Source organism: Salvelinus fontinalis, chromosome 21 (genome assembly GCF_029448725.1).
Source record: "Salvelinus fontinalis isolate EN_2023a chromosome 21, ASM2944872v1, whole genome shotgun sequence".
NCBI classification, from domain to species: Eukaryota; Metazoa; Chordata; class Actinopteri; order Salmoniformes; family Salmonidae; genus Salvelinus; species Salvelinus fontinalis.
Genome location: NC_074685.1, coordinates 32239105 through 32263526, shown reverse-complemented (window position 1 = coordinate 32263526; position 24422 = coordinate 32239105). Strand labels below are relative to the sequence as shown.

General features: G+C 43.3%; 2 protein-coding genes and 4 non-coding genes across 6 annotated transcripts in view; all 6 read right to left on the bottom strand.

Moving 5' to 3' along the window:
• Positions 1 to 1007: 1007 nt before the first annotated feature.
• Positions 1008 to 7300, bottom strand: LOC129818687 (60S ribosomal protein L17-like). The gene is made up of 7 exons (XM_055874836.1): positions 7244 to 7300; positions 6728 to 6777; positions 6437 to 6477; positions 6001 to 6135; positions 5458 to 5556; positions 1549 to 1740; positions 1008 to 1165 (listed from the first exon to the last, which is right to left on the bottom strand). Exons 2-7 carry the CDS (start codon positions 6765 to 6767, stop codon positions 1118 to 1120), a joined length of 555 nt encoding a protein of 184 aa, XP_055730811.1. The 5' UTR covers positions 6768 to 6777; positions 7244 to 7300; the 3' UTR covers positions 1008 to 1117.
• Positions 1266 to 1335, bottom strand: LOC129819251 (small nucleolar RNA SNORD58). Its single transcript, XR_008754082.1, has one exon. It is a non-coding gene; the product is annotated as a small nucleolar RNA SNORD58 (small nucleolar RNA).
• Positions 5287 to 5347, bottom strand: LOC129819192 (small nucleolar RNA SNORD58). The gene has a single exon (XR_008754038.1). It is a non-coding gene; the product is annotated as a small nucleolar RNA SNORD58 (small nucleolar RNA).
• LOC129819191 (small nucleolar RNA SNORD58) lies at positions 5666 to 5737 on the bottom strand. The gene has a single exon (XR_008754037.1). It is a non-coding gene; the product is annotated as a small nucleolar RNA SNORD58 (small nucleolar RNA).
• LOC129819252 (small nucleolar RNA SNORD58) lies at positions 6567 to 6636 on the bottom strand. Its single transcript, XR_008754083.1, has one exon. It is a non-coding gene; the product is annotated as a small nucleolar RNA SNORD58 (small nucleolar RNA).
• Positions 7301 to 12589: 5289 nt separating the features above from the next.
• Positions 12590 to 24422, bottom strand: part of LOC129818672 (malignant fibrous histiocytoma-amplified sequence 1 homolog) — a 39234-nt gene continuing 27401 nt past the window's right edge. Inside the window, exons 2-3 of the mRNA XM_055874811.1 lie at positions 13983 to 14325; positions 12590 to 13778 (exon numbers count right to left, since the gene is read on the bottom strand). Of these exons, the coding sequence (XP_055730786.1) occupies positions 14195 to 14325 (131 nt within the window). The 3' untranslated portion in view covers positions 12590 to 13778; positions 13983 to 14194. The remainder of the gene's footprint in view (positions 13779 to 13982; positions 14326 to 24422) is intronic.

The window sequence follows — 24422 nt, the reverse complement described above, 5'->3', positions numbered from 1 at the left end:
GAATTTAAGCTTTCTGCCCGTATAAGACTTGTCTAGGTCCTGGGAAATTATTGTTACTTACGTCATGCTAATCCCTTTAGCTCAACCGTCCAGCGAGGGGGACTGGAGATCACGTAGAGGTTAAAATGTTTAAACTTTTGATGACGAGTAGAAATGTTTAACACATTTTTTCTATTAAACATAAAAACACCTTCCCAATGTTCTAGAAATAATGAAAATGAGGTTGAAATGTCATGTGCACTAATCTGAAATGTAATCCTCATAGCACATTGTGGCCTATCACCTCTAATTTTACATAAATCCCTTTGCCCCTCATATGAAAGACAGCATTGGAGTCACAAGTGCCAACAGCTTGATTTTACAATGTACATACTGATGTGAATAATAGATATCTCTTAAAGCCGGAATATAATTAGTTCGGCACGTGACATTTCAGTAAGTAACCCAAATAGCCCGTCTCACCTGCAACTTTTTAACAGCATTGATCTTAGTCATGAATCATGTATCCTATCTATTTGGGTCATACCACCCTGCATACCACTGCTGGCTTGCTTCTGAAGCTAAGCAGGGTTGGTCCTGGCCAGTCCCTGGATGGGAGACCAGATGCTGCTGGAAGTGGTGTTGGAGGGCCAGTAGGAGGCACTCTTTCCTCTGGTCTAAAAAATATCCCAATGCCCCAGAGCAGTGATTGGGGACACTGCCCTGTGTAGGGTGCCGTCTTTCGAATGGGACGTTAAGCGGGTGTCCTGACTCTCTGAGGTCATTAAAGATCCCATGGCACTTATCGTAACAGTAGGGGTGTTAACCCCGGTGTCCTGGCTAAATTCCCAATCTGGCCCTCAAACCATCATGGTCACCTAATAATCCCCAGTTTACAATTGGCTCATTCATCCCCCTCCTCTCCCCTGTAACTATTCCCCAGGTCGTTGCTGCAAATGAGAACGTGTTCAGTCAATTTACCTGGTAAAATAACGGTAAAAAAAAAAAAAAAACCCGGAGCCTTTAGATGGATTAAAGCCAACTTTACATGAGCAGTAGGGATTTCATAATACTTATGAAGAAGCATGAAAAGACAGAGACATTCCATTTTGGTACGAATGGTTCCATTTAATTTACATTACTCCCGTGCCATGAGTTTCTGCTTCTTCAGCTTCTTCTGAGAAATCTGCAGGACAAAGAAATTGTATTAGACCAACATACACTATACTGATTCTGATACTACCCTCATAGGGACAGAATGATGTAGACTTAAATGCAAAGTTGTGGTTGCTCAGCCTCTTTCACATTTATTTTCATGGGTAATCCAAAGGTGTCCTAAGAAAGTCATCATTGCAACCATTTCATACACACTTATGTGAAAGGTCTGATAAGATTTAACGAGTAATGCCAGAAGGATAGTAAACTATTTCGTTACAGTCTACAGAGCTCTTGTTCAACAAGAGCGTGTACCTTCTAATCACACTGCTTTTACATGGGAAATATGGGAACAAGTGCATATTTTCAGAAAAATACCAAGCAGTCTTCTGCAAAAGGCGTTGGCATGCGTACCTTTTTCTTAGTGGCGACTTCCTCCTCTGGTTTGGGAACGATCTGCTCTTTCTCTGTGAGGATCATCTCAATGTGGCATGGGGAGCTCATGTAGGGGTTGATGCGACCGTGGGCACGGTATGTGCGTCTGCGCATCTTGGGGGCCTTGTTCACCTGGATGTGCTCGATCACCAGGGAGTCTACATCCAGACCCTGTCAGAATAGAGCAAACATTAAACCGGTTAACAAGTCAAATAATCCATTTACATGACCAGTTGTCTGTGGGATACAGTACTTAACCTTGACACTTGTGGGAATTGGCCCGTGTGTATAGGGCTAAATTACAATGTTTTTTACAAAATAAATACGAAAAGTACATGCAAAGTAGCAATTGACACAATGCAGTTTATTAGGCTACAAATGAAATAAGCGATGAACTTCCCAAGGTGGTGAAAGTGCACAGTGATTAATGTTCCTCTCCAGGAAATAGAGGGTACTCTTCTGGAGATATACTCGAGGCGTGGCTGCCCTTCGACGACAAAAAAAATCTCACTCTTCCATAATAATCTCATGCAGGTCATCCTACCCACACTGTATCTGTGAGCTGTCGGCTAGAGCATACGTGCCAAGACCAGATTGGGCACAGTCGCAATAGAACTTTTGTTTTTGACAAAACCATTTCACTTGTATTTATTTCTATGTTCACTAAGTCATCACTCACAGCCTTTTATCCGCAACAGGTCAATTTGATGGAAACATCTCTGGAGGGAAATTGCAGATATTGTTTTTAAGCAGATGAGAATATTTGCATAAAAATCTGTCACCAATTAGATAGGAACCTAGTTTATGAAGTACTTTGAGCTATCCTAGCTGTGCCGTTGAACTAGAGCAGGCACACTTGTAGTGGTTTCTTTTGGAACACAACAACGGTCCATTTTAAGTCCCAATCTGAGTCAGGTGGGCATGATTTGAAAGCTTGTTCTATTACCAACATGACTAGCTAAGTAATAAAATACAATTTTACATTGTTAACCTTTTACAAGGTCATTCAAAAAAACATCGTAATTGGTGGGCATAAAGTGAATTCGGAAAGTATTGAGACCCCTTCGCGAGTTCCAAATGTGTTACATTACAGCCGTATTCTAAAATGCCCCCCCCCACCCCCCCCAATCTACACACAATACCCCATAATGACAAAGCAAAAAAGGCGACATTTTTGCAAATTGATTAAAAATACAACTGAAATATCACATTTATATTAGTAGTCAGACCCTTCACTCAGTACTTTGCTGAAGTACCGTTGGCAGCAATTACAGCCTTGAGTCTTCTTGGGTATGACGCTACAAGCTTGGCACATATGTATTTGGGAGTTTCTCCCATTCTTCTCTCAAGCTCTGTCAGGTTGGATGGGGAGCGTTGCTGCACAGTTATTTTCAGGTCTCTCCAGAGATGTTCGGTCGGGTTCAAGTCCGGGTTCTGGCTGGGCCACTCAAGGACCTTGAGAGACTTTCCCCGAAGCCATTCCTGCATTATCTTGGCTGTGTGCTTAGGGTATTGTCCTGTTGGAAGGTGAACCTTTACCCCAGTCTGAGGTCCTGAGTGCTCTGGAGCAGATTTTCATCAAGGATCTCTATGCACTTTGCTCTGTTCATCTTTTCCCGCAATCATGACTAGTCTCCCAGTCCTTGCCACTGAAAAACATCCCCACAGCATGATGCTGCCACCACCATGCTTCACCGTAGGGATGGTATTGGCCAGGTGATGAGCGGTGCCTGTTTTCCTCCAGACGTGACGCTTGGCATTCAGGCCAAAGAGTTCAATTTTGGTCTGGCCAGTCTACCATAAAGGTTTGATTGGTGGAGTGCAGCAGAAATGGTTGTCCTTCTGGAAGGTCCTTCCATCTCCACAGAGGAACTCTGGAGCTCTGTCGGTGACCATCGGGTTCTTGGTCAGCTCCCTTCTCCTCCGATTGGCCAGGCGGCCAGCTCTAGGAAGACTATTGGTGATTACAAACTTATTCCATTTAAGAATGATGTAGGCCACTGTTTTTGGGGACCTTCAATGCTGCAGAAATGTTTTGGTACCCTTCCCAAGATCTGTGCCTCGACACAATCCTCAACTGTGGGACCTTATATAGACAGGTGTGCCTTTCCAAATCATGTCCAATCAACTTTATTTACCACAGGTGGACTCCAATCAAATTGTAGAAACATCGAGGATGAGCAACGGGAGCAGGATGCACCGGAGCACTAAAAACCTGTTGTCGCTTTGTCATGCTTAGCTTCAGAAGCAAGCCAGCAGCATACCACCCTGCATACCACTGCTGGCTTGCTTCTGAAGCTAAGCAGGGTTGGTCCTGGTCAGTCCCTGGATGGGAGACCAGATGCTGCTGGAAGTGGTGTTGGAGGGCCAGTAGGAGGCACTCCTTCCTCTGGTCTAAAAAATATCCCAATGCCCCAGGGCAGTGATTGGGGACACTGCCCTGTGTAGGGTGCCGTCTTTCGGATGGGACGTTAAACGGGTGTCCTGACTCTCTGAGGTCATTAAAGATCCCATGGCACTTATCGTAAGAGTAGGGGTGTTAACCCCGGTGTCCTGGCTAAATTCCCAATCTGGCCCTCAAACCATCATGGTCACCTAATAATCCCCAGTTTACAATTGGCTCATTCATCCCCCTCCTCTCCCCTGTAACTACTCCCCAGGTCGTTGCTGCAAATGAGAACGTGTTCTCAGTCAACTTACCTGGTAAAATAACGGTAAAAAAATAATAAAAAACAATTTTTTATGGGGTATTATGTGTAGAATCATGACGGGAAAAGAGGTAATCCATTTTAGAATAAGGCTGTAACGTAAGAAAATGTGGAAAAAGTGAAGTGGTCTGAATACTTCCCGAATGCACAGTAGAAAGGAGTCATGAGTGCATTCAGGTGCGTGTGCTGCAGCGAATTCTGTTCTCAATAAACAAGCTCATTTTGTTCAAAGACATGTCATCTTTGTAACTTTACAGCTAAATGTGATCATAAACGTTGACACCATGACATGAGTTTTATGATTTGGACATGTGAAGTGCACATTTGGACATCTGTTTGGCTTGCTACATCAAAGCGGTATTTATTATAATCCTCAACATCTCATCTGTCAAAATACATAGTCATCTTAGTTTACAGCAATTCCCCCGTTCAAGCAAAATTTGCAAAAGTTCCTCAAACAGCGGGAGGGGGGGGAGCAACTTGTCATTCGTGGTGCTCAAGTTCAGAACGGCCATCAGTCAAAACCCATTCAGCGCAGAGCCAGAACTCTGACATGTATCGCATGTCACTGTACAGCCACAACGATCCAATTTAGGGGTGTATCAGCATACAAATCTAATTCTTTACACTCATATAAGTGTTGAAAACGGCAAAGCTAGAATCCTTAATTGCTACGTCAATTTTAGGATTAATAACATGTACTCATTGATTCGGGAAGAAAATTATTTCTAAATGCCTCATGAGCTTAATTCAACTGTTGTACCCCATCAGAACCCACAATAAGCTTGTTATAGTCCAATGTTTGAAAAAGTATATTAAACAAATACTATAGCCTCAAAACATGGTTGAACCCAATGCTTATATCATGGATGTCAGTCCATGCATTCAAAGCTCTCGCTTTGAACTTGAAAGGGTTAACATTTCAGGCCCATCCCGCAGCTTTTGACCAAAACAATCTTCTCAATGAAGGATTCCAGCTTTAAATTATATTGTTCATACAAGCATCACGGTGGCTCAGATGTAATTTTTCATGGTTAATACAAAGGTGTCCCAAATGGTCATCGTTGCAATCGTGAATTGTGCCCATTTCAGTTTGAACCCCAACAAGCTTGGTAGCATCATACTTTTCACAACTCTCTGCCACGATGAGAGGCAGGCCTAACAAAACTACCAACCTTACCTTAAGCTCAGCGTTGCTCTCAGCGTTCTTCAGCATGTGGAGAAGGAACTCTGCACTCTTCTTGGGCCAGCGGCCCTGTGTCCAGTCAAACTGCTTGGCCTGCAGAGGAACAGTTGGGTCAGTCGTGTACAAGACGGGGACATAATAGGTGCCCTCATTTCTGGTCAACATCGGGGAAAATGTATGTAGACATAAGCGCAAATTTGTGTTTGCTCAGCCTCGTTCGTATTTATTTTCATGGGTAATCCAAAGGTGTCCTAAGAAAAAGTCATCATTGCAACCATTTCATACAGACATGCATTAAAACCATAAGTGCCAGGTGTGATAAGCCAGAAAGATTTTAAGTAATTTTGTGCCCCTCTCCAAAGCCCATGTTGAACAAATGTATGTTTTTATTTAAAGATCCCTTTCATACCTGCTAATCCCAATACTTTTACATGGGAAATATAATAAAGCGTATACATTGCCAGAAGATAACCAACCAAAGTCCCCTATACACATTTAAATTGAGGCTAGAGTAAATGTAATTGGATTGGCGTTTACCTGGGCACACCTGCCGACACCCCCATTGTAGCGACGGAAGGGAACACACTGGTGCTTGATGGTAACATCCTTCAGGTACTTGGTGGCCTTGCGGATGTGCATGCCTTTGATGGTCTGAGCTGTCTCACGGGTGTTCTGATGGGAAACAAACAAGAAGCATCCATATACTGTAGTAGCTAGTTATATCAATAACAGATTGTTATAACTGTCTTGATAGGCATGAATGCAAAATTGCTCAGTTATTTGTTAGATATTGTCACATTTGATTCCAAAGGTCTCCAAAGTTGTCATCAAAGCAATGCATCATACCTTTCAGTCTGCACACATTTATGACTACCAATACATAACAGCAACTAACTCCCACACTGATACAACTACAGTAGACAAAATGTCTGAAGGCAACTTCTCATGTGAATCAGAAGAGAGAACACCTTACCTTGAAGTGAACCCGGAGATTAGAACCCCTCGACTTGCATGCTTCAGAAGAAAATACAGCAATGATCAGTGAGGTCACAAGACAGAAATAACATTACATGGCGAATAAACCATTTATGTGCAAATGTGTGGTTGCTCAGCCTCGTTCATATTCATTTTCATGGGTAATCTAAAGGTGTCCTAAGAAAGTCATCATTGCAACCATGGTTAAGTCTGATAAACTAGCTAGATTGCTAACTTGCATTAGCGAACTAATGAATAAAGCCAGGGAAACAATCACACCGGTACTCACACTTAGTCGGGTTCTCGGGGTCGAGCGAGTAGCGGACCATTTTCAGAGATCTGCAAAAGATAAACGGGTTGTTAACTAGCTAACTAAAACTAGTCGGAGAACGTGTTAGTGTGTTGCTTGACTGAGAAACAAGTCAGACACCTTGGAGGAAGCGCTACGTGTTAGTTGATAGCTAGCAAACGTTAAACTAGCAACTGTAGGGTAATTACAACCCAAAACAACGAGCAAATCACAAAAGACTACATCACTGGGACTATGTATTTCATCAAAACTCATTCGTAGGGCCGGGAACGACATTATGGTCATGGTTTCGTTAGCAATGCTAAAAGTGGCTGGGGGCCAAGCGTATCACAAATATGACTTTTGGTGAAAATAGCCACCGATACACACTTGGACACCGACGTTTCTAATTAGTGGTTTAAATACATATAAATTGAACATTTAAGAATCGGGATGCCATAGATATTAAAGCGATTACATGGATTCTCGGCAGCAGTTGAATATGGTCTCACTTACTTTCTAAGGCCGCGGAAGGGAAGAGGTAGAAAGAAGCATTCTGGGAGTGGAAATCGTGAATGTCGTCTCGCGATATATTCAGAGATCTTTGAACGGGATTAGGTGTTCTTCTTTAGTGTAATTTTATTCCAATACACAGAGTTTACCGCCACCTGTTGTATTACAAAGACATTACATTCTCGTTTTGAACAAGCACTGTGAAACGTTTATGTACTAGATGCACTGGCGGACTTAACATTAGGCAGACGAGGCCTCATGAGCTGGGCATAAAAATAAAAATAAACAAGTGTCACGGGACTCGTCTGAAGGTAAACCGATACCGGGCTGAAAAATGAATGGAATTGAATAGGGAATTTCGTCGTAAAAAGTTATCAAATCAAATCAAATTTTATTTGTCACGTACACATGTTTATCAGATATTAATGCAAGTGCAGCGAAATGTTTGTGCTTCTAGTTCCGACCATGCAGTAATATCTAACAAGTAATCTAACAATTTCACAACAACTACCTTTTACACACAATACTACATAAAGAGAGACCTAACATTTAACATTTACATTTAAGTCATTTAGCAGACGCTCTTATCCAGAGCGACTTACAAATTGGTGCATTCACCTTATGACATCCAGTGGAACAGCCACTTTACAATAGTGCATCTAGATCAAGACAAGACAAGACAACAACAACATAGCATGGCATGGCAGACAACAACATAGCATGGCAGCAACACATGACAACAACATGGTAGCAACACAACATGGCATGTAACATATGGAATTGTTTTAAGATTTTCATACCAAGGATAATTTAGCAATACCTGTATATGTATAAAAAATATATATATTTTATGAAACATTTGGCCTTACCCCTTAGTCCATAGAAATCCATTGAATAACAGAGCATACATGGAAAAACAGAAGGAACAAAAGAAAGTATGTTTTGAAGTACCTGTAGTCCTATATCTGAGAGATACAATCAGCATAAGAAAGCTCTGAATGTTGTTTTATCGTGGAAATACTCATATATGTAATAAATGGATGTAATAAATGTATCACTAGTCACTTTAAACAATGCCGCTTTATATAATGTTTACTTACCTTACATTACTCATCTCATATGTATATACTGTACTCTATACCATCTACTGCATCTTGCCTATGCCGTTCGGCCATCGCTCATCCATATATTTTTATATACATATTCTTATTCATTCCTTTACACTTGTGTTGTCTCTTGTCGTGTTTTGTCCTATATTTTTATTTAATTTATTTCGATGTTTAATCCCAGACCCCGCCCCCGCAGGAGGCCTTTTGCCTTTTAGTAGGCCGCCATTGTAAACAATAATTTGTTCTTAACTGACTTGCCTAGTTAAATAAAGGTTAAATAAGATCAAATAAAATAGTAGAAACCCCAGACCTAGGCCCTTAGACTCTAGGGGGATACAATACGCAGAGGACATGCATGTGTAGCCCATGTACTTGATGCTGTCTGGTCAAAAAAAAATTATGGCATATCATACTCTTTCTGGCCAGACTGCTTCAGATACATGGGCTACATACTGTGTAGTAAGACAGAGGGGCGCTGCTACGCTCGCTCGGATGCTTTCTCCAGTGAGATAGTTTCAGCCACTTGCGAATTGAAGGAGAGTTGGCAAGTGCACTATGCACAGTGCACTGTTCGGATGCTGGAATTATTTTGGATGAACGTGCAAGGGTAACTTACTTTAAGTGATTTGTTTGACAATCAGATGAAAACATCATGACTGTCATGGCACATTAAAAGGTAATACATTATTATAGTTAAATTACGTCTTTACTCTCCATCCTCTGCCTGAGCCCTCCAAATCACTAAGTCGCCCCCTGACTAGATGGGCTCAAAGAGCAGGAAAATTATGTTCTCTGACTATTTTGAGTACAGTACCACCATCAACAGAGACATATTATTGTCTCCCACGATTAAATCGAGGAGGGGACTGTGCATCTGTCTCCGTCTGTTAGTGCGTTTGTACATTAGTCACACGTGACATCTCAGACTGCACTGGCCAGATTTTGACGAAACTTGGGTGAATGTGTAACGATAGTCTTCGTTCTCCTCGTCTGAGGAGTAAGAAATGTCGGACCAAGGTGCAGCGTGGTAAGTGTTCATGATATTTAATAATAATCAAAACTGAACACTGAATAACAAAACAACAAAGAAACAACCGAAAACAGTTCTGTCTGGTGCAGACACACAAAGACTGAAAATAACTACCCACCAAACCCAACAGAAAACAGGCTACCTAAATATGGTTCCCAATCAGGGACAACGATTGACAGCTGCCTCTGATTGAGAACCATATCAGGCCAAACACAGAAATAGAAAATCATAGAAAAACTAACATAGACAACCCACCCAACTCACGCCCTGACCATACTAAAACAAAAGACAAAACAAAGAAACTAAGGTCAGAACGTGACAGAATGATGGGTCTTGCCATAGAGATCCAGCATTTACTAAAATACACTAATTGGCCAGATGGTGGTACTATAACAAGATATTTAAAATTATTTCAAAGGTCACGCCCCTCACCCCGTTTGACCTAAAGTCATGAAATTCAATACATAGCCCCCTCCCCTCACAAGGAACAAATTTGCCTCAGTGAGCCATCAGGTCCGCCATGATGGATTTTTTATTTTGTAAAAAACACTTAAACACTAATCTTCTGGCACCAAAGAATCGATCTGCACTAAACTTGATTCTGTGTCATCTATGCACAAAGGTCTCTCAACGCAATATTTTACAGACTAGTACCTAAAACAACATGGCCGCTATTGACCAATAAACATTCCAGTTGGCGTGGTCTGGCACATAAATGCATATAAATCAGTCAAGGATATTCGTATTGTCAAAAAAATTGGTACACATCTTGCAAACACTGTGAAGACTCAGTACACGAAAGAACATTAATATCAACCACACAGTGGCGCTATAATGGGCACATGTTTATATTGCTTGATCTGTTTGACTCAGAGTGTTGAAATTTGGCACACATTCTCAGGGATACGAGTCTAGCTATCCCATGTGATATATCAAACACCACTGGCCCGATTTTGACGACACTTGGGTGAATGATGCGTCTTGCCAAGGGGATCCATCACTTAGACAATTACACTGATTGGCCCAAGGGGGGTGCTGCATCATTTGTGGGGGGACGACATATTTACTGTTGCCTTTAAAAATATATATTTTGGTTTCTGTTTTTCAGTCAGAGCAGTTCAGGACCCCTGTCTAAATCAATATAAGAATAAAGGCCTGATGGGACCAATAGTCTAGTATTTTGATGGGATCATATACTGTAAGTAATTCAATGATTAACCCCCACGATGAAATCGGGGAGGTAACTGTGCATCTGTCTCCGTTCTTTAGTACGTTTGTACGTTAGTCACATGTGATATCTCAGACAGCACTAGCTGGATTTTGACGAAACTTGGGTGAATGATGCATCTTGCCATAGAGATCTGGCATTTACTAAATTTCACTGATTGGTACAAGGCGGGGGCTACAAGATGAGAGGCTGCATCATTCGTGGGGGACAACATGCTTCCTGTTGCCTTGTTTTTCATAAACCACACATTTCTCTAACTACCTTTATATGTATTTAATATAAGATCATGTTCTTTTACTGGAGTTTTTGCAGTGGTGTAAAGTACTTAAGTAAAAATACTTCAAAGTACTATTTTAGTAGTTTTTTGGGGGTATCTGTACTTTACTTTACTATTTATATTTTTGAGAACTTTTACTTTTAATCCACTACATTCCTCTAAGAAAATAATGTACTTTTTACTCCATACATTTTCCCTGACACTCAAAAATACTTGTTACATTTTGAATGCTGGGGTTCCCGAGTGGTGCAGTGGTCTAAGGCCACTACAGTTCCTGGTTCAAATCCAAGCTTTATCACATCTGGCTGTGATTGGGAGTCCCATAGGGTGGTGTACAATTGGCCCAGCATCGTCCGGGTTTGGCCTGGGTAGGCCGTCATTGTAAATAAGAATTTGTTCTTAACTGACTTGCCTAGTTAATTAAAGGTTCAAATAAAAATTGTACAATTCATGCACTTATCAAGAGAACATGCCTCTGATCTGGTGGACTTGCTAAACACAAATGCTTCATGATGTTGGTGTGCCCCTGGATATCTGTAAATACATTTTAAAAACTAGAACATTGTGCTGTCTGGTTTGCTTAATTTAAGGAATTTGAAATTATTTAGACTTTTGCTAGTAGTATTTTACTGGGTGACTTCTACTCAAGTCATTTTCTATTAAGGAATCTTTACTTTTACTCAAGTATGACAATTGGGTACCTTTTCCACCGCTGAGTTTTTGGGACCACTCATCTCCACCTCAAATGATTAGGTGTGCAGCTGAGGTCTGTTTTATCACTAGAGGGGCTAACCATTCAAATGCTTGTAGGAGTCTCTGATTTTGTGATGCTGCCACCTTGGCAAATAGTCAACATTGGACCAGCTGTGACGTAAGTAACTGATATACGAGAGCTCCTTTTTATCAGAAAGTGCTGTGAACTAGTCTGTGAAATCCAGGTTGTAAAATAGATGGTCTATGCAGCATGTTGTATTTTTTCCCTTGATTCTAGACTGTCTCGATCACCTATATGAGTTCAGCGCATATGTTGTTTTGTGGAATAACTCACCTTAGCAGCACAATATCCTGTATCTCATCCCCTCTTCTCTTGTTGCCCTAGCTAGAACATTATTGATCTCTGACCTGATCAGTTTGCAGTGGAGGTGCCCCCTCTAAGTAGATCTAATGTAGATTATAGATTAGGAGTTTCAAAAATGGCAGGTCATCTTTTTTTAAACTCTCGTCAATCTAATCAGTGTAATATCCTTGCGTTCTGGCCTGAACTGGGAGTCCAGGTCAGGAACGTGACCTCAGCTAATTAAACTGGGTGTGTGTGGTTGGCGGAGATGAGAGTGGTCATTCAATATAATATATGCCATTTAGTAGACGCTTTTATTCAAAGTGACGTAGTTGTGCTCATACACTTGAAAATATTGGGTGGTCCTGGGAACTAAACCCACTATCATGGCGTTTCAACTAAGCGCCCATGCTCTACTGCTAGAGCAGTTTTACTGAGAGAGCATACAGAGACTACATTCCTGACTTTAATCAATCAAACATGTGATATACACAGTGCTGGGAGACAGTGTGCTGCCATCAGTCATGACTTATCGGCCTCTATGTAAAGTTATTTAAACACAGCGACCAATATCAAAGTATCTTTCCCATAAAATGTATAATCAGTATTAGTGTGTAGAGAAAGACAAATGAAAAAGACACAACGTGGTCATATTTAAACCAGTAGTTGGTTTATTTTGTATTTGGTGCTTTTTATGTTGTGCTGTGAGACAGTTGGACCTGCTACTTATAAAATTGTATGTAGCCTTACTCTCACAATGGCTAAGTGAGCCATGCACAACGTTGCACTGCAAATAATGTTGAAAGAGGGTGGTGACAACTTGTGTCAATATACAAAAATAAAGATATATACAAAAGTTAAACTTTTTTCTTGCATGTTTTAAACATATTGCAGTATCTCCCCCATACCAGTGAAAACCATCTTGAAATAAATTCCTCTATTCCAACATGACCAAAGATTATGAAGACTTCAAACTCAATACCTACAGACATCTTTTTTCTGTTTCCTTTAGAGAACATGATCATCTTTTATTTACACACAATGATCATTTTTGAACGAGTCTAAAGTGAAACTGAGTACTTTTCTTACTGAAGCTGAAATGGCAAATCACAAAATACGTCACACCATAGTCAGGATATGCTACAATGAAACAAGTCCAGCTGAAGTGGAATTTCCTTGGCATAAACACAGTCCACTGACTTCACATAATATGTAATCCCAGCATTTCCTTCATATGATAGATCTGCCCCTTCGCAAGTTAAAGCAAAGGTTAAGGTCCATACAGGGGTAACGTGTGTTGTGTTCTTTAAGAGTAGGTGGTATTCATGTGTTTGGCTATACAAGACTATATTTGGTTTACAGACATAGAAACAGACAGGCGGATAGAACCCCACACCTGTCAGTCATAGCATGATATAGTAGGAGGTTCAGTCAGTTCTCTTTCCTATGTTCTTCCAATCACAGCCTTTACACGTGGACAGGAAAATGAGCATTACAGGAAATTAGAATGGGGTAGCAGTCCAGCCAAGAGGTCTCCAACATTTCAAGTAGTAAAGAGAGAAATCCGTCCAAGTCTTTGCCCCCTCGTCTCTCGATTGTATAATTGATAGCATGGATAGATAGTTGATACGGTGGATTTCCTGTGTTTCGTCTTGGTTAGGTTGTAGGCAGAGGTTTGTCATAGATCTGGAGGGCAGCGTGGAGTAAGAGAGTTGGGAAAAAAGACTGCTTGTTGATGGGTCTTAAAAACGACCAAGGTGAAGGTTTGCTTTCAGCCAAAGTCCTGTAATATGGTCTTTGTCATCATAGTGAGGCAGTGTACGAACAGTTGGATAACCTGCAAATAAAATACAAAGAACATAACATACTCTTACTTATATACTTTGTCATATGTAGTACGGCTTCACTATCATCAATGCTATCAGGTATATTCAAATAAAAGGTTAGATGTCGATCCATTTACACAGTACCGGTATATAGAAGCTTCTAAGCATCTAACCCTCTAGTTACCAACCTATGACCCTTCCTGGAAGATACTTACAGTTATCAGCTCTACTCCATCCAGCTGACGGTGCATATCCCTGTGACCTTGCATGGCTATGTGTCCAGTCTGGCTGCTGCCTGGGTGGGTTGAGGGGATTCAGAGGGAGAGCTGGGGTGTGGGGTTCAGACTCAGGTGTGCAGCAGGTGTTGGCTAGAGAGTCGGGCGTGAGGGTACAGTCAGACAGGACAGTAGAGGCCAGGCCGCAGGGCTCATTTGAGACAGGGGCTGATCACAGTGGGCGTAGGTGGGTAAACCAGCGCCACGTCGACCCGCTCCAAACCATTCTTTGGGCAGATTATCTCAGTCAGCCCCTCAGGGCGCGGCTGGCTTAGAAGCTCACCTAAGAAAGAGCAAGACGGGGGGGGGGGGGGGGGGTTAGAGTTAGTTTAAAAATAATACTCTAATTATCCAACCAACAGAGATGATTTATCCAATGATATCAGGATATAGTGGATTTTGTACAAGATCCAAAATTTGAGCTGTAACAAAATAATTCTTTATTTGTCCACTAGATGGCAATTTCACTGCATTACCACTGATTGCCAGAGGCTGCTACAGAGAAAAATAACTGCATCTTCATTTCCCTTGAGACCTCTGGAGTGGAGGGCTCCAACAGGCTTTGTTTAATAGCTGCAGATCCCCTCATATTCAAAGGGTGTGTCTTCGTCAGCAAAATCACAAGGTACTGGCAGTTTGTTGGGGAATGTATGTTAGTGAGAGAAAGAGCTTGTGCGTGTGTTTGAATATGCGCGTGCATGGGTGTTTATCACCACATGTTCTGTAACCAAGGCCGTTTCCTGACTATCGGCACAGAACAGGCTGTACGTCACATGTTATGGCCTTCTAATTATAGGAAAAACAAAAACGCCCCATTTGTCTCACTAACAGGCCATCTGCAGGCCTTTAACCACTGTGTTGTGTGATCGTGAATGTACAGAAAAACATGCCTGAACTTCATTCTCTATCCAGGACCACTTCATATCGAACGAGCAACATGTAAAACAGACTTCAGTTGTTGGTAGATTTACTCGTCATCTTCTAGAAAACTAAACCTTAAATATTACCCTTAAAGCCTTAGTTTGTTTGAATGGAGGGATCTATGCAGAACATTTTCAAAAGACTTCTTTCTGTTTTCAGAACAATAGCAGGAAACGGAGCAGGTGCAGCACGAACAGAATCAGAAACCCAGCTAAAGGTAAAAACAAACATCCCAATTCTCCTTCATTCTCTGCTGCATCCTTAATGGAAAGAGACTGTGGTTCTAAGAGAAGTCCTGTGTGGCACAGCCAGGGTTCCTCCAAACGCTGTCAGCCAGTTCGCAACTAACAGGGCATGGTGGGATGCTGTGCGTAGGTCTGTTTGTGATGATGGCGGGGTATCGGTCCGATTGAGGCAGGCAGAAACAATGTTGTTACATCATCCGTCACTGAATAAGATTACGGTCATCCTGCCTGGCTGGCTGGCTGCCTCTGACAGTAATGCAGTGCAGCACGAGACTACACCCATCAGACAGCGAGTGGGTTTAGTACATGCTCTGTCTGTACACAGACAGTCTGACCACGCACTGCTACTATAGCCAACTGGATAATGTACTCGCATAGTGCTTGGAAGTCCATGAGACAAACTGTGGTTAAATCCCATCAGTAATACTATGTCACTACATTCTCTATCATTAATGGTTTTATTATAAAATCTCTGTTGTGTGATTTAAAGGCAAACCAAATCAATATGTTGTTGGGGGGTGGAGAGAGAGACAGATGTTGCATGCTACTTTGACAGAATCATCTATACTCACTGGCTTGTACCATGCTCAGAGCTCACATGATTTGAATGGTTTAGCTATAGGAATGAATTAGGCCCGATGATCCTTTTCCTTGGTTAACCAATGATGCACCCCTCTTGTTTGTCTTTGTTAGTCTGCCTAGATAGCTGACTAATATTGTACTGGCCCATCACCGGCAGGGTCTGATCTGGGCTTATCTGCTACAGTAAAAGATTGACCTGGTTTTACTATCTGCACCTCATATCGTCATGACCTGCTGGATCAATACTGTTCAGCTCCAGTACTGTCTCCGAGGCTGTGTGACCATGACTGTCACCATGCTGTAAAACTAAAACCCTCCTAGCAACCCTATCCAAAAGGCAATGGGGATTTTTTAGTTACCAAGGATATGGCTAGTTTGTTACCATGGGTGATATTTGCTCTGGTCTTGGTATGTCTAATCATTTCAAGCGCTGTTCATTTCTCTGTGTGTCTTTAGTCCTGAAAACTTAGTTCACACAGATTTTCTTCCCTACACTCAACACAATGTATAGGATTCATCCCAATGCCTGTTCTTCCCTCAGGCTACTGCTCTACACACCCAATCTAATAGCCTGTCCTAAGCAGCACTTAACCTATTGATTTTCTCTTCTCACCAGGACAAAGCAGGGGGTCCAACTAGCATGCTGGAGTTGTTTAGCACCGGAAACAGACAGACTGGAATACAAGTTAAAGTCATGGTGTTTTTTGTCCTGGTAAAAAGATGTGATTTTTACAGTATTGTGCTTGTAGTGCTGCCGTTCACTGCAATACAGTCGGAATGTATAACATCACAGTTTTGCTATACACGACGTCCTGACGTGATGTATTAGTGGTTCATTCCTGAGAATGTTGCTGGCACCAGATCGCTCTGTGTGGAAACAGTGGGGAGTCTGTTACAGGAAGCATACGTGCCGAATCACACAGCCAGTTAGTTATCTCTGCCGCTCCCCTCATCTGGGTCAGAGAGTCAGACAGAGGACAGTAAAAACACTCACTCCAGTCTCACCTCCTTCACTGCGTGTAGACTAGTCATACAGTATGTAGATGGACAGAGGACTCTGTTGGCCCTGACATCAAGGACTAGGAATGTGCTATTCACCTCCACTCCCCCCTCACAATAGCATCAGCAAGCAGGTAGGATAATGAGCATGTACATTCCTGTGCTGCTGCCCTGCTCTGCTAGGCTTGATTTTCTGCCAGGTTGTCCATTTCTGCTCTTTTTCCTCTCCACTGAACTCTACCACTGCCACCAGAAAAGGAAAACTGATATTTCTCCAGGCTTGCTAGAAATATATATATTTTTTCCCTGTTTCCAAGAATGTCCCAGTAGGATGTTGGATGTGTTTGGAAAAACACAGGAGGAGTCTAGCTGAGAATGTCCACGTCTGGTCTTTTCACAATAGACTGAGTCCTTCGCTTCTACTTCCCCTTTTTCCCTGGCTTTGGGCATCATTGGAAAGAGAGGGAGAGGGGCGAAGAGGGGTTGGGGGGGGGGGGGGGGGGGGGTCGTAGAAGGGGGTTCATGTCAAAGAAGGCTATTGACAATGATCGATAACAACACACACTCAGAGGGATGGAGGAGGGGCATGTGAACACATGAAAGGGCCTGGTGAGGGTGTCGGACTCAATGACTTTCTCGTTCATACATCTTTCTCTGTACACAATGTTTCTGTAGGAAGATCAAATGGGTCACTTGTAGTCAGCCTCCATCCCCTGCAAAGGGAATGACCCTCAGCATCCAATCAGGACTGATTTTACAGGCCTCGTCCCTCTTCCATTCTGTCACAACATCAACATTTCCCAAAATTTTAATCATCGTCTTCTTACACACTAATTCCGTCTTACTCCTCCTCAGGTTACATCATTCATTATACAACAAAAAGGAGGGGTCCCTCCCTCTTTCCACATCTGCCACGCTCCACACTGGAAGGTGAGAACTCACACTGGGGTTTGAGAAGATCGATAAAAAGCCAGAGAGTTTCTGTTAGAACAGCTGTGAAGAAAAGGCAATGCCACCGAGAAGAGGCGACTTTCCCTCGCAGACTAACAGCCAATGCCGTGACAAAGCTGGCAATGTGCCCAGGTCTGGCCTAAAGCAAAAAGGGTGGGCAGCTAGCTGCCTTCTGCCCAGTATCCACACTCACCCTCAGGGGGTTGGTTGAGGCCGGAAGCATCCAGTTCAGGGGGAAATGAGAGTAGAGGTGAAGCCTGAAAACCGGATGTGTACGGGTTCTGACGACCCCGCTCAGGCATTTCTTTTACGCCTACTACATTAGGTTACTCCATATTAATGAAGGGTAAAGAGGAGAACTCCTATACACTACACTAAACAGAAGAATACACACAGGACAAACACAGTGAGCATGTCATAGCCATATTCATAATCACCTTTAAGGCTAAACAGGGCAGAGGGGGGATTGGACAAAGCACAAAAGATCATATTTGGTTTCAATACTAAAAATCAGCTTAGGTCACAGCGAAGGGATTTTAGGAACCAATTCCACAGTTTAATCCCCAACCCCATGGATGATGGTCCTCGTGATAGCATCTGCACATGTCCCAGCCCCACCCGTCTACTGCAGCATTACATTATTATGCTCTTGGAGCATATCCATACAAAGGGTAACAGAACAACACTACCAACCTCCTATCAGCCTACAGCCTGCCACTGCCAGCCCCTTTCACAAAACAACATGCCCCTTTCACAAAACAACATGCCCCACATGTCTAGCCTTCTAGATGTATAACTAGTGTGTGTGTGTGTGTGTTGTGCACACAAAGATACCGCTGGGACTCAAGTGGATTGAAACAGGGAGGAAGCACCAGCCTTTCTGAGGCAGGGGGACAAAGGAGGACAGTGGCTGTATTCAAGCTACACCCCTGCAGCCTCAGTCCTGTTGGGGGGGGGGGGGGGGGGGGGGGGGTGGCTGAGTGGACACAATGGAGCTACAACTGGGTGGGGCTGTGTGTGAGAGATCCTGGAACCCCCGCCGCTGTATCCACACTCACCATCATTTGCATGCACACACACCAGAGGAGGATTTCCACCAGCTCCCGTGCTCTAATTAGTCACACGGGACTGACTGCAGTTTTCTGTTGAAACAAACAGAATATTCGGACAGGGAATCGACCTAAAACACTGAATTCGCCACGTCACGTGTAACTTAAACACATTATGTTAATCTGAGAAAGGCACCGGAGGAGATGGCTGCCATTTTACGGTCCCCTAACCAATTGTGAATGTTTTTAAACGTTATTTGTAACTTATTTTGTACATAATGTTTCTGCCACCGTCTCTTATGACTGAAAAGAGCTTCTAGATATCAAGACAGCGATTACTCACCTTGTACTGGAAGATATATCTTTTTTTTCCTTCAACGAGTCTGACGCTAAGGATTTACTCCAGACACCCGACAAGGCCCTCATTACTCATTACCGCAGGAGAAAGAGACGGAGATATCGGGGACGTAGGTCTGGGTGCCATGTAAGGATCTGACGGCGAGAGGGTAATCTGCCTTTACCATCAATCCTATTAGTCAACGTACAATCACTGGATAATAAAATAGACAAACAACGAGCAAGTATATTCTACCAACGGGACATTAAAATCTTGTGTTTCACCGAGTCGTGGCTGAACGACAACATGAATAACATACAGCTGGCGGGTTTTACACTTTTTCGGCAAGATAGAACAGCAGCCTCTGGTATGACAAGGGGTGGCGGTCTATGTATAGTTGTAAACAACAGGTGGTGCATGAAATTTAAGGAAGTCTCAAGGTTTTGCTCGCCTGAGGTAGCGTATCACATGATACTGTGATGACCCCACACTATTTACGAAGACGTTTTCATTATATTCTTCGTAGCTGTCTATTTACCACCACAAACCGATGCTGGCACTAAGACCGCACTCAACGAACTCTATAAAGCCATAAGCAAACAAGAAAATGCTCATCCAGAGGTGGTGATCCTAGAGGCCGGGGACTTTAATGCAGGGAAACTTAAATCCGTTTTACCTCATTTCTACCAGCATGTTACATGTGCAAACAGAGGGGGAAAAAACACCTTTACTCTACACACAGAGAGGTGTACAAAGCTCTCCCTCGCCCTCCATTTGGCAAATCTGACCATAATTCTATCCTCCCGATTCCTGCTTAAAAGCAAAAACGAAAGCAGGAAGCACCAGTGACTAGATCAATAAAAATGTGGTCAGATGAAGCAGATGCTAAGCTACAGGACTGGAATATTCCGGTACTTCCGGCGCCGACAGAGATGGCCGCTTCGCGTTCCTAGGAAACTATGCAGTATTTTGTTTTTTTACGTGTTATTTCTTACATTGGTACCCCAGGTAATCTTAGGTTTTATTACATACAGTTGGGAGGAACTACTGGATATAAGAGCAACGTCAACTCACCATCATTACAACCAGAAATACGACTTTCCCGAAGCGGATCCTCTGTTTTGCCCACCACCCAGGACAATGGATCGGATCCCAGCCAGCGAACCAAAACAACGTCACCGTAAAGGGGCAGACGAAGCGGTCTTCTGGTCAGGCTCTGGAGACGGACACATCGCGCACCGCTCCGGAGCATACTACTCGCCAATGTCCAGTCTCTTGACAACAAGGTTGATGAAATCCGAGCAAGGGTAGCATTCCAGAGAGACATAAGAGACTAACGTTCTTTGCTTCACGGAAACATGGCTCACTCGAGACACGCTATCGGAGTCGGTACAGCCAACTGGTTTCTTCACTCATCGCGCCGACAGAAACAAGCATCTTTCTGGTAAGAAGAGGGGCGGGGGGGTATGCCTTATGATTAACGAGACGTGGTGTGAACATACAGGAACTCAAGTCCTTCTGTTCACCTGACTTAGAATTCCTCACAATCAAATGTCGACCGCATTATCTACCAAGAGAATTCTCTTCGATTATAATCACAGCCGCATATATTCACCCCCAAGCAGACACAGATGGCCCTGAACAAACTTTATTTGACTCTATGTAAACCACATATCCTGAGGCTGCATTCATTGTAGCTGGGGATTTTAACAAGGCTAATCTGAAAACAAGACTCCCAAAATTCTATCAGCATATCGATTGTGCTACCAGGGCTGGTAAAACCCTAGATCATTGTTATTCTAACTTTCGCGATGCATATAAGGCCCTCCCCCGCCCTCCTTTTGGAAAAGCTGACCACAACTCCATTTTGTTGCTCCCAGCCTATAGACAGAGACTAAAACAGGAAGCTCCCGCGCACAGGTCTGTTTAACGCTGGTCCGACCAATATGATTCCACACTTCAAGATTGCTTCGATCACGTGGATTGGGATATGTTCCGCACTGCGTCAAACAACAACATTGACGAATACGCTGATTCGGTGAGAGAGTTTATTAGCAAGTGCATCGGCGATGTCTTACCCACAGCAACTATTAAAACATTCCCAAACCAGAAACCGTGGACTGATGGCAGCATTCGGGCAAAACTGAAAGCGCGAACCACTGCTTTTAACCAGGGCAAGGTGACCGGAAACATGACCGAATACAAACAGTGTAGCTATTCCCTCCGCAAGGCAATCAAACAAGCTAAGCGTCAGTATAGACACAAAGTAGAGTCGCAATTCAACGGCTCAAACACGAGGTATGTGGCAGGGTCTACAGTCAATCACGGATTACAAAAAGAAAACCAGCCCCGTCGCGGACCAGGATGTCTTGCTCCCAGACAGACTAAACAACTTCTTTGCTCGCTTTGAGGACAATACAGTGCCACTGACACAGCCCGCTACCAAAACCTGTGGACTCTCCTTCACTGCAACCGACGTGAGTAAAACATTTAAATGCGTTAACCCTCGCAAGGCTGCAGGCCCAGACGGCATCCCCAGCCGCGTCCTCAGAGCATGCGCAGACCAGCTGGCTGGTGTGTTTACGGACATATTCAATCAATCCTTATCCCAGTCTGCTGTTCCCACATGCTTCAAGAGGGCCACCAGTGTTCCTGTTCCCAAGAAAGCTAAGGTAACTGAGCTAAACGACTACCGCCCCGTAGCACTCACTTCCGTCATCATGAAGTGCTTTGAGAGACTAGTCAAGGACCATATCACCCCCACACTACCTGACACCCTAGACCCACTCCAATTTGCTTACCGCCACAATAGGTCCACAGACAACGCAATCGCAACCACACTGCCCTAACCCATCTGGACAAGAGGAATACCTATGTGAGAATGCTGTTCATCGACTACAGTTCAGCATTTAACACCATAGTACCCTCCAAACTCATCATCAAGCTCGAGACCCTGGGTCTCGACCCCACCCTGTGCAACTGTGTACTGGACTTCCTGACAGGCTGCCCCCAGGTGGTGAGGGTAGGTAACAACATCTCCACCCCACTGATCCTCAACACTGGGGCTCCACAAGGGTGCGTTCTGAGCCCTCTCCTGTACTCCCTGTTCACCCACGACTGCGTGGCCATACACGCCTCCAACTCAATCATCAAGTTTACAGACGACACTACAGTGGTAGGCTTGATTACCAACAACGACGAGACGGCCTACAAGGAGGAGGTGAGGGCCCTCGGAGTGTGGTGTCAGGAAAATAACCTCACACAAAACAAAACAAAAGGAGATGATCGTGGACTTCAGGAAACAGCAGAGGGAGCAACCCCCTATCCACATCGACGGGACAGTAGTGGAGAGGGTAGTAAGTTAAGTTCCTCTGCGTACACATCACGGACAAACTGAATTGGTCCACCCACACAGACAGCGCGGTGAAGAAGGTACCACTCAGTAGCGCCTCTTCAACCTCAGGAGGCTGAAGAAATTCAGCTTGTCACCAAAAGCACTCAAACTTTAACAGATGCACAATTGAGAGCATCCTGTCGGGCTGTATCACCGCCTGGTACGGCAACTGCTCCGCCCACAACCGTAAGGCTCTCCAGAGGGTAGTGAGGTCTGCACAACGCATCACCGGGGGCAAACTACCTGCCCTCCAGAACACCTACACCACCCGATGTCACAGGAAGGCCATAAAGATCATCAAGGACAACAACCACCCGAGCCATTGCCTGTTCACCCCGCTATCATCCAGAAGGCGAGGTCAGTACAGGTGCATCAAAGCAGGGACCGAGAGACTGAAAAACAGCTTCTATCTCAAGGCCAACAGACTGTTAAACAGCCACCACTAACATTGAGTGGCTGCTGCCAACATACTGACTCAACTCCAGCCACTTTAATAATGGAAAAATGTATGTAAAAAATGTATCACTAGCCACTTTAAACAATGCCACTGAACTTGTGATAGGGGGCAGCATTTTCACTTTGGGAAATGTGAACTGCCTTCTACTCTGTCCCAGATGCTAATATATGCATATTATTATTACTATTGGATATAAAACACTGAAGTTTCTGAAACTGTTTGAATGATGTCTGAGTATAACAGAACTCATATGGCGGGCAAAAAACTGAGAAAAAATCCAAACAACAAGTGACAATTCTGAGGCTGGTCGATGTTCAACTCATCGCCTATTCAATTCCCTGTAAGATATGGATCTGTTTGCACTTCCTACGCCGGATTGGAGGTGTTTCAGTCATTGGTCTGGCAGAATGCCAGTTCCTGGCTATGTGCATGCCAAACGATATTGTCTTGCTTTCCATTACTTCTAGAGACACAAAGGAATTTTCCGGTTGGAACGTTATTGGATAGTTATGGTAACATCCTGAAGATTGATTCGCTACTTAGTTTGACCAGTTTATTCGACCTGTAATATAACTTTTTGAAGTTTTCGTCCGAGTTCGCCTGCATCTGCGCGAGCGTTTGGACATGTGCACTAAACGTGCTAGCAAAAGTAGCTACTTAGACATAAGTTATGGACATTATCGAACAAAACAACAATTTATTGTGGAACTAGAATTCCCGGGAGTGCATTCTGATGAAGATCAAAGGGAATATTTATGATGTAATTTCGTATTTCTGTTGACTCCAACATGGCGGAGAAATGTTGTTATACAGTGGGGCAAAAAAGTATTTAGTCAGCCACCAATTGTGCAAGTTCTCCCACTTAAAAAGATGAGGCCTGTAATTTTCATCATAGGTACACTTCAACTATGACAGACAAAAAAAATAAAAATAAAATCCAGAAAATCACATTGTAGGATTTTAATTTATTTATTTGCAAATTATGGTGGAAAATAAGTATTTGGTCAATAACAAAAGTTCCTCAATACTTTGTTATATACCCTTTGTTGGCAAATTCCCAATCTGGCCCTCAAACCATCATGGTCACCTAATAATCCCCAGTTTACAATTGGCTCATTCATCCCCCTCCTCTCCCCTGTAACTATTCCCCAGGTCGTTGCTGCAAATGAGAACGTGTTCAGTCAACTTACCTGGTAAAATAACGGTAAAATAAATTTAAAAAAATGACAGAGGTCAAACGTTTTCTGTAAGTCTTCACAAGGTTTTCACACATTGTTGCTGGTATTTTGGCCCATTCCTCCATGCAGATCTCCTCTAGAGTAGTGATGTTTTGGGGCTCTTGCTGGGCAACACGGACTTTCAACTCCCTCCAAAGATTTTCTATGGGGTTGAGATCTGGAGACTGGCTAGGCCACTCCAGGACCTTGAAATGCTTCTTACGAAGC

Coding starts and splice junctions, on each gene's coding strand:
- LOC129818687 (XM_055874836.1), bottom strand. CDS start 6,767: ATGGTCCGCTACTCGCTCGACCCCGAGAACCCGACTAAGT. Junction 6,136..6,436: donor ATCTCCGGGTTCACTTCAAG/GTAAGGTGTTCT, acceptor GTTTCCCATCAG/AACACCCGTGAGACAGCTCA. Junction 1,741..5,457: donor AGAGCAACGCTGAGCTTAAG/GTAAGGTTGGTA, acceptor CTATTCTGACAG/GGTCTGGATGTAGACTCCCT.